Source organism: Gavialis gangeticus, unplaced genomic scaffold (assembly GCF_001723915.1).
Source record: "Gavialis gangeticus isolate Ggan-Ray unplaced genomic scaffold, GavGan_comp1, whole genome shotgun sequence".
In the NCBI taxonomy this organism is placed as follows: domain Eukaryota; kingdom Metazoa; phylum Chordata; order Crocodylia; family Gavialidae; genus Gavialis; species Gavialis gangeticus.
In genome coordinates, this window is record NW_017729021.1 from 195,663 (window position 1) to 206,395 (window position 10,733).

Consider the following 10,733-nt stretch of genomic DNA (forward strand, 5'->3'; position numbering starts at 1 on the left):
GTGTTAAGTTATTAAATGTCTGATTTTTGAAAACAGACTCTTATTTAATGTGTAAGAACAAGGCTGGATATCTGGAACAAGCCTGGATATCTGGAATTTCTGACTTGGATTCTCCCTGTGTTTTGCAAGTCACTTAACACATGGTTCTGATTGGAAAAGTTCCTCTGTGTCATTGTTGGCAATCCCTTAATTCATCTACTATGGCTAATTGATGGGTCTGGAGTTGACTTAAGAGTCCAGTCTTGAACCACAGATCCATCCACAGAAGTTGCAGGTCCTTCCACAGGGGAAGAGTAGGCAGCAGGCTGGGATTCCTCTCCTTTTTTCCTTCCTCTGCTCTCCTCTGCTTTGAGGGCAAGACACTTTACTTCAAAGCAGGCTGCTGCTTGGTTGAGGTTGTGGCACCATTGGAGTCAGTTGGCAGCCAGCTCCTCCCAACTCTTGAGGTCAGCATCCATTGTCTTGAGGTATGCCGCCAATGTCTGTGTAGTGTTTCCTCTGGCCACTGTGAGATCTCAGGTCATTACTAAGCTAGAAGTGGGGCACTTGTTTTGAGAGTCAGGCATCCACACACACTGTCCAGTCCAACGAAGTTGGTACTTGAGGATCACCAACTCAATGCTGGCTTCAGCAAGGATATTGGTGTTTGTGCTGCAATCCTCTCATCTGATATGGAGGATTTTCCAAAGGTACTGCTGGTGATACCTCCTCAAGCTCTTTAGATGATGACAGAAGATCATCAATGTTTCACATCGATAGAGGAGAGTAGGGATGATGACTGCATTGTAGACTTGGATCTTGGTGACTTTCCAGAGATCACAACGAATAAAGACAAGTGATTTTCCAAAGGAGGCGTTTGTGCACTGGATCCTGTGCTGGATCTCCTCATCAGTGTTCACTGTCTAAGAAAAGTGGCTACCGAGATAGGGGAAGTGCTTGACTATATCCAGGGTCATTTCCTCAACAGTAATTTAGAGAGGGAGGCCACAGTCATGGCCTGGAGCAAGCTGACAGAGCTAATGTTAGTCTTCTTAATATCGAGAGAGAGGGCCAAACTTCGGTAAGCTTCTCCATAAAGATGCAATGCAGTCTGGAGGTTTTCTTCACTGTGTGCAAGGATGGTACAGTCGTTGACATATTGAAGATCAAGGGCGGTTGTTTTGAGTACTTTCGTCTTTAAGCAAAGTGACCCAAATTGATGAGCCCTTCATCTGTTCAGTATTCAGTGTCAGTCCTTAATGAGAACCAAGATGACTGGAAAAAAAAAAAAAAAAGGGAATATGGAAAACAGAGTTGGGGCAATGATGCATCCTTGCTTTAGCCCAATTTGGATGTCAAATGGCTCCATCTCCAATCCGCTAAATATAATGATCGCAGTCATCTGGTCATGGTGGAGCCTCAGGACCTTGATGCACTTTTCAGGACATCCAGAGCTGGCCAGTATTTTCCACGTGGTTTCACAATTGATGAAATCAAATTCTGTAGTAAGTTCGGTGAAGGCCATATACAGGTCCTGATGTTGTTCCCAACAATTTTCTTGGACTTGGTGAGCAACAAAGACCATGTCAATTGCCCCGCCCCACGGGATGTTCTGAAACCGCACTGATTTAACCTCTGCTTTAATTATATTTGTATTCTTATGTCAAACATAGCAGTTATTTATCATCAGGGATCCTAGTTTTCTCTGGGGAAAAAGTGGACAATTTCTTCTTTAAAAAAACACAAAATCCATGTTTTTCCACGATATACAAAAAGTGCAGCGGCATCCCACAGCGAGTAACACTACTTGTGCTCTTTTATTTTTGCTGCGGTTTTTGCCTCTTGGCCAATCAGTGGGCGGGGAGGGAGGTACACTGCTGATTACCTGAGACACAAAAATAAGAGCAGAAATGGTGCCACACTTTCGGGAGATTGTGGAAAAATGTGGTTTCTGCAGTTTTCCATAGTGAATGGAAAACTAGGATCCCTATTTATCATTTTACCTAGCAGCACTGACTATAATATCCACCTCTCCAGCTGGATATAGTTAACATTTTATAGACTAGACAAATGCAGTATTGCTCAAGGCAACTTGTAACCAACCAGCACTATAGTCAATAGAATGTAATGGATGAAAGTGTCATTTTTGACATACCATCATGGTTTTATACACATCATTAGCTTTTTAATATGGGTGAAAGCTGCACACTTGCCCAGTGGGTTTATTTTGCTGGCATATAGGGTTGCATTATGTTGCGCTCACTTTAATAATTTCAGCTCTGACAGCTCAATATTTTTAAAGGGTTTTAAAGCCAGCTTTAATTAATGGAAGCATAAAGGCAGCAATACAATTCCCAGGAGTATAAGTCCTGACTGCATTGTGCACTTCGCAGCAGTGTATGGCAGGGTCTACTCCAGCGCTCTGTGCTGCTTGTTAACCGTCTGCCTAAGTAAGGCTTGGGAGTTGCAGTTGGTATTAAAGCTGTGGATGAAATAGGGAAATCTTGAAGCTAATGTTACATCTCCTGTTTCTTCTAAAAGCAGTCCCAAAGGCATGGACCACAGCTGTAGAATAAAAATAAAAGGCATGAGAGAATTTATTTTTAATTTTAATGGAAAGCAAGTTTCAAAATAAGAAAGGTTGGGTGACAGAATGAAGACGCGCTTTGTCTAACATAGAAGGGCATACAAGTCTGAAATGAGTCTTAGAGAATGGTCTGTGAAGGACTTCATTTTAATTGCTTGAGGTCCTCCATTTTAACATATTTTCACATTTCTAGCTCCTGTAAAAACAGCAGATCCTTGTGAATGGAGCATTTATAACCAGGCTGTATAAATGGTCAGTAGAGCTGCATTCACAATAAGCATTTGGTCCGAAAAATGTAATTCACTCCATCATGAAAACCAAATGTTCCTTTTTAGTGTTTTCAACATTGCAGTGCTCATGCAGTCCTCCTTAGGAGAGAATAAAGCTGGTATGTGAGAATCTCTAACTTTGAAAGTGTCAGAGTGACCAGCTGCTGGACGTATGAGCATATGAGCATACAACATACAAAGATAGAGTATGAACATACCATGTTCAGATGTGATGGTGAAAAGTCTATGATTGCTTGCTTATTTAAAATAATCAAACTTGGGGAATACAGAAGCTGAGATTCCAGAAGCAACATTAGCTTGTTTGCCTTGCATATCCTGCACATCGCTGGCCCCAGCTTTCTCTGGCCTGTGGGCAACAGTACTGAGCACAGAACATGCTGCAGGAAACGTCATACATTACTCTCCCCATCAATCCAAAGAAACACAGATCTGTGAAAAGTGACCCCAAGCAGTGTCAGGGTGTCTTGTAGGCAACAAGTTGCTTGACGGTCATAGACTGGAAACCAATACTTTATTCAAATAATGATTTAATGAAGTGACACATGGACCAAAGGAAATAAGAACAGAAAAGAAGGCATATGTGCAAAGTGACCTAGTTTCTACTGGAAGGTTTTCTTTTGAATTTCTAGACATTTTGTCTGTTCAAGTGTGCATCCTTAATATCACATCAGCACATTTTTCTTTTTTTAGGGTAAAAAAAAATCTATTCTTATTAAGCCCCAGATAGAATTTCACACAGTGAACTGAGAAGAACTCCTATGTTGGATTTTTATTTTATTTACCTGAAATATTCTTGATTTGCATTTGGATGGCCTTTATCTTTTCAGGGAAAAGGGATTCTTGCCTCTTTCACCGTCTCTGAAATATAGAATGGTCCTTCCTCCCTCTGTCCCTTCCCTCCGCCTCCCTCTTACCCTCCCAAATCTTGTGAACAGCAGCAAACTTTATATTCATCCAGTTGGACGATAAGAAAGTGGGAGAGAGTAATGCTGTCTAGATTAAAGCAGTGGTTCTCAGCCTTTTTAGACTTGAGGCACCCCTTGTTAGACTCGAGGCTCCCTTCAGAAAATGTCAGCTTTTAGTTTTCTCTTATTTTTTACTATGGAAAAATAAGAGAGTATTTTTTTGTTTGTTTTTTGCAAAGAACTCAACAGGTCAGAATATTTTTAACAAACCCAGAATTTTCAAATAAGAATATGTATCATCTTGTGAGTTATGTTTGCACACCCAACAGTGCTAACATTGTGTGGCATCCTGTGGTACCCTTGAAAGGATCTCAGAGCACCCCAGCATGCTGCAACCCCATGTTTAGAATCACTGGATTAGTCTACTAAAATCTTAGCTGTTGCCCTAAGCTTAAAAATGTGATTTCCACCCACTGGGTGCATCTACACATTCAATTAATGAGACGCAATAAACTCCAGAGTTCTCAGAGCTGAAGTCAACTGTTCCCTGGTGCAGTGTCTACACATGCACCTGGGACAGCAGCACTTTGAGCCAGGTCTGAGCTGGCAGCAGGCTCAGGGACTCAGCCCCAGGCTCTAGGTGGTGGCATCGGGCAGCAGAGGCACTAGCTGGGGCACAAGGGTGCAACACTTGCAGAGCCATGTGGCTAGGTGGCAGGCAGGAGTCTGACCCCCACCTGGTCAGCTCAGTAAATGACTCCACCATAAGATATTACTGTCCCCAACAGTGCTATCTTACAATGGAGTTAATTAATTTACTGCGCCCTAATACTGGTGCACATGTAGACTGTCATACTTTCCTATGGAACTAATTGGTCAGCTCCTCAGTAAAGCACATGTGTAGATGCACCCACTTATAACTGTATTCACTCCAAAAACTAATCTTCATTGAGGATAAGCTCCAGGTCTGATATCTAGTTTCACTTATTTTTGGCCATAGCTGAGTGTTTAAATGACTTTTATTATTATTTTTACAAAAACAAACCTCTTTTTTCCATTACTAGCAAATGCCTAGAAGCATAGAAAGTTCAGCACAAATGATGACTGTTTTAGAGAGTAGTGTGAACATAGCTTATAACTGAAAAGGCTTTTAAAAATGGATTCAGCACCTCTTACAAGCATTGTATCACCCAGTTCTTTTATCACATCTTCCTCCCCTTAGATATTGTTATGGAATCAGAGGCTGTCTCTTAGGGCTTGCATAAAGTTGCACTGGTTTAAGCTGTAGCACTGGTTTCACTAAAACAATATAATTTTGTGCAGAAACGTACTGGTTAAAATCTGGTTTATCCCATTAAAACCAATGTAGGCCAAGTTTAAACATAGATAATTGTGTAGGAACATGCACAAAGTCGCATTGGTTTAACAACCAAACTTAACAAACCAGCATAATATTATGTGTAGACTAGGCCTCGCAATGTGATTTTACAGTAGCTGGCACAATAGGGCCCTTGAGCTCAACTTCAGGGTCTATTCATGGTTTAAAACATGAAATCAGTTTGCGTTCAGCATGTGGTATTTATGTGCATGGATAGGTTGTGTGCACATATGTAAAATAATGATTACCTAATAGTGTTCGCTATAGCCAGTCTTCTCTTTGTATTTCATATTACAGCTTTTATTTATTGAGTAGCCCAGTAATGGCACCTAGACCATTGTACGATAATTGAAAGTACATTCTACCCAGTAGGAGTTACATATCCTTTTGCTTGCAAGGTCACTTATTTCTCATAGATAGCGTATCCTTAAGCAAATTCATTTATCCAAACCTGACCTCCCCATTCTGCTATGGATACATTTCACAACTGAATGGAAAATATGCTATTGTTAAAATGCTTTGTGGTGCCATCTAGTGGAAACGAGGCAGTGAGTGACCTACCATGAGTAACAGAATAGGTTTACCGTTCACTAACTGCCCAGGCCATTCTGTCTGTAAGTGAATATGTGGCTCTTAGAAATAAAACAGATTTGTTCTCCATACTTTTGCAGTACTTACTTTTCTTTTATCATTCTTTTCCTCTTTATACAGGCTCTTGATGGGAATATATATGATCACCTTAAGGATTATTTAATGGCGTTCAGCAGGACTGAGCTAGAGACATGCCAAGCTGTACAGAATACATTCCAATTTTTATTGGAGACTTCTTCCAGCAGGGTAAGTTTTAACCAAATTATTTTTTATAATGGAAGAGACAAAATCATGCATTAAGTTGTGAGTCTCTTGGGTACCATATTCTTTCAAACTTAAGACATCCTTTAATTTAAGATGCACCCGTTTTCAGACTCTCAGCTTAAGAAAATAACCCTTCAAATAAAGACATATTTACAAGAATATAACCTCTGTGTGGTGCATATAAGCTCTTTTTACTTTTTTATTAAACATGCCATTTTTAGAAGAAATATTTGTTTTAAAAGGTGGATTCTATATTTGAAGGAAATAATTACCAACAAGTAAAAGGCATGCTGAAGGTGCATTGTGTTGGTTTATACCTGTACTGCATTCGCTTTAACAAATTGGGGCTTTTCCCTGTTCCTGCAAAAATACTGCATTCTCCTGAGTGCATTTGCATTCTACAAGATCTTTCAATACTGCAGCAGTAATTGGGAAGTGTTCATGCTCCACGTTTTGTAAGAAGCTGAACTTCAGTGTACTTGAAGGCCTTATACAATGTTATCTGTAGCAATATTAGCTATTATCAGCTGTTCAGATATTTTTTTTCAATAACTCATTGTTTTGGTTAAAAGTTATATCCTGTTCATGTTTGGAAATAAAAACAGGAATGTAGAAAGCACATCAGAGTTTTGTAATTACGTCCGTTGTCTCCAAGGATGATCTGTAAGGTCCCTTCCAGCCCCTATCGATATATGAATCTAAGTAACCAAAATCAGAAATAAGATTTCCAAAGTCCGTCTTCTGGCAGCTTTGTAGTTCATCTCCAGCAAACCCTGAATCTGTTAGATTCCATTACACCCCAAACCAGGTTAGTCCTGGCATATTTTGGATCGTTTGTAATATTCCTGCTATAAACCATGACCACTGCCACAGAAACGGCACATGCTTGCGATTTTGAATGTCAAGACCTGCAGAGAAACAAAGCTAAAGATTTTTTGGGACTCATCCTCTGTTCGTCTTAGTAGCTTAGGAGTCAGGACCCTACATTTTAATTAGGTACAGTATAACAGTCACATTTAACTACCTGCAATATAGCCAGTCTTGATGAATTTATTGGCAGTGTCAGAGGAGGAAGTAAAAAATATCTTTTTTCCCTTCCGTGAGAGAAGCTCACACCGTTAATTTGTATTAGCATACATCCTGCAACACCTCTCAACGAAATGACATTTTCTCTGATGTAGTTACTTTCCAGTGGTTACCAGTATATAGTACCCCTTTATCAAGCTTCTGCACGCTGATACCTCATTTTGCTCTGTTTATTAAATGCTTTGTATTCAGAATACTAGGTGCATTTCCAAGCTTTTTTAGGAGAATCAGCTATTTAAACAGCCATTTCCAGAGGTCATTTGCATAGAAAATACCTTTGTCATTTATTTTATTGAGTTTAGCTAGAAAGAGAGAGCATGCACCAGCAAGCTTATATTCAGCCAGTTGCCTGCAGGTATAATTTATTTTATGTAGTAGTAATGTTTTGCTGTATGTTTGGGGGAAAATCATTCTGTTTTCAGCTTCTGCAAGATACCACAACACCTGGAGAAGCAGCAAAAAAAAATAACCATAGCTGTCATGTCTGAACAGAGCTTTAACAGCTGTCATCTACTTCGTTTATTCTGGTGTTAACTCATTTTTTTTGTCTTCCTTTTTTCCATCACTAAAAGTCTGTGTGACATTTCTGCTTATTGGCTGGGTGCACCAGTATGAAACCATACAGCCACGTGATAAATGTGCTTGTTAACATTTATATAAACAGCTTATCCAAGACCAAAGGCATGGATTAAAGTTGTGCATATATAAAAACTCAGCAAGCTAGAATCACCAGAGAGAACTAGCTAAGCCACTAAAATACTTCTTTCCATTTCTCTGCCCTCAGCCCTGCAGCATTTCCTAAAGGTCAGGGTAGCAGGAATCAGTCAGACCAAAGGTGCGAGAGGTGAATTTAAGAAGTTAAGAGCACTTTACTAAAAGTTCATTTAAGTTGGGAGCATTTTCCTAAGAGCTACAGGTGTATTTTTAAAATTGCCAGTGGTGGAACATATGAAAGTGTGTCCGTTTGAACAGTTGTGTTCTTCAAAATAAAATTTGCATGTCAGGTTCTTCAGATAGCCAAGATCCAAACCATGTATTATGTACTGTGATCACTTCCTCTTTGCCTACCAGTTTTAAATGCCACGCTTTAAACATGCAATATTGCCTATGGGAAAACAACATCCTTTGTAGGTTTTTTTCATAGATGTTAGGGGCTGGAAAGGACCTTACAAGATCATCCGTTCGAGCCCCAAAGTAATGTTTTAGCTATTTTTCATCTGAACCCTCTGAGAATGTGGGCTTATAATTTAAAATAAATAAAAAAATTGAAAGGCCAGGCTATCATTATGATGGGGCTTTTTTAGAAAACATCCCCAAAATAGTTTTTTCTATTAAATGGAACTGGATATGAATGTGACATAATGTGTGGTGGTACAGAGGTTTTATTGGTGGTAACTTGGGTAATAATGTTCATAACTCCCTTCCAAGAAATATAATTATTTCAAACTCTGAAAGATGCAGCTAAACTTACGATTTACTTGTCTGTTTTTACTCAAGGACTTTCCCCTTGTATTTCAATTCAACTTAGAGGTTAATTTTGCTTGGGACATCTCAGTAACCCAAAAACAGCTAATGGGATTTTACTGAATTTCATTGATAGTTTTTTGTTGAGAAGATATACCAATTCAGCTTGCAGCATGCATTTGATATATAAGGTAGCATATGCTAACTATTTTGGATGTAGATGTACACGAGAAGAGAATATGTTTAATCATCATTTTTTGCATATAAAAAGTTTCTATTAGCGAGGCATCCAGTTAATTTCTGAATGGACAAATACAGGGTTACCTGGGCAGGTTGATGAGGAATTCTGAGATTTTTGAGTTGCATAAATTGGTCTCTTCCAAAAATAAAGAAATGCTAGACCTACTGTGCATCGTGTTCCAGAAGTGTTAATTTGCCAGCCATGTATACATTATTACTACTGTCCTGTATATAGTCTGTCAGTCATTCATAGCAAAATAATCCTTTTGAGAGGAAATTTTCCCAGCATTGCCTTTTCAAGGTGACTTTTCTTTGAAAAACTGAGCCACATTTGTGTTGTGCAGCTGTAGGAAGCAAGTTGCTTTCTGTGCTAAATTAACTGGAAAATGTTCTGTGTGTTAAAACTTCCAGTGCATCCTGTAACTGTCCCCAGTGAGGCTTGCTGACTGTTACATTTCAGAAATGGTTTGAAATAGTTGTGAATGTTTGAAAATGGCCCTTTGAGCATGCATCCCATTTCCAAACATCTCTCAAGAGCAGTGCATTGGCAGCCCCTGTGTCCCTCACTTTTCCTCAGTCCTTCGTATTCGCTTATAGGCAACTTTTTCAAACATACAATGATTAGGTGATATATATGCATCACAAAACGAGGCATGGGCAGTCAACCTAATGACTAGTATTAGGCTGAAGTCGGAGGTCAGGGAATAGCCAGGTCTGAACCAGGGGGCTGGAATCTGAGATGGATCCAAGTTGACAGATGGGGCAGAAGGCAGGGAGCAAGCCAGGTCAGGTACCTGGAGGTCTGAGTCCAGAACGAGGCAAATCAAATCATAAAGCAGAGACAATTGTCAGTTTGCACCAGGACATCAGGTCTGGGATCAGGAGTACTGCAACACGGAGACAGCAGTGCGGTCTGCAGGAGCCTTGTTGTTCAGATAACCTCCTCTCTGGCCTTACATGGTCTGGAGGGACCAATCTGCAGCCAGAAGCCCTGGCCACGCGTGGGAGGTCTTCTCGTGGTGGAACTCCTTCCCTACTGCTCCATCTTTGGCTACAAGCTGTGGCCTGAGATGGTGCTTGCCTCCCAAGTCTCCAAGTTGGGGTTTCAGGACCAGATCTTGACAGTTTGGTCCAGAGGCATACATATGTAGATGGCTTTCAGTCAAAAATACTTTACTTAGGGAAAGTCTGATCTGGCCCTTCCAGATACTAGCTGAAAGGTGAGGGTACAAGGTAATGTTCTGCTTCTTGGTTGCTTGCAACTGTTAAGAAGTTTGCCAGTATATGCTTTTCCTCCCTATTGGCTTGACCGTTTGCCATCTTATTCCAAGCCTACGTGATAGAGTCTGGTATGCAGTGCACCCTGAGTTCAGTATACTCATTGCTGTATTTTATTGAAACCTGACATGTTGATAAATAGCCCTTATTTAAACGTGTATTCATTATAGCAGAAGCTTTCAGCATATGTGACTGAGTGACATGCCCAAACCCTCCCAAAGCTGCAAATCATCCTGTTGTCTCCCAGCTGTAAACCCCCAAACAAAATTCCTGGTTCCTTTCGGCAGTAGGTCTTCTACACGTATTTTAATGTGTTTATGGTAAGGTGCGTGCATTTAATTGTGTAGCCTAATCTCGGTTCAGTCACGTATGGTTTGTTTTCACCCATAATCAGCGCATACGTAGATGTACATGTTTATGTATACTCCAGCGGGGGTGTCAAATTCGTCCCTTGTCGCAGGCTAGATCTGGACGCAGCAGCATGGGGGACAGTGCAGCTGTCACTCGCCCTCCATCACTGATGGATCTACGCAATAGGGCACCCCACCCAGCAGGTCCTGCCCCTGAATTCTGGGCCTCTAAGGACACCCTGGGAGCCAAACAACACTGGTCTGCAGGCCATACGCTTGACACCTCTGGACTAGAACACTTGTCTAGTAAAAGATGGGAAT

The 10,733-nt window shown here is 40.5% G+C and overlaps 1 protein-coding gene across 1 annotated transcript in view; it reads left to right on the forward strand.

The window, feature by feature from the left end:
- FCHSD2 (FCH and double SH3 domains 2) overlaps nucleotides 1-10,733 on the forward strand; it is a gene marked incomplete at its 5' end in the record, with an annotated part of 252,383 nt that overhangs the window by 170,628 nt on the left and 71,022 nt on the right. The window contains one exon of the mRNA XM_019514525.1: nucleotides 5,851-5,976. Within this exon, the coding sequence (XP_019370070.1) occupies nucleotides 5,851-5,976 (126 nt within the window). The remainder of the gene's footprint in view (nucleotides 1-5,850; nucleotides 5,977-10,733) is intronic.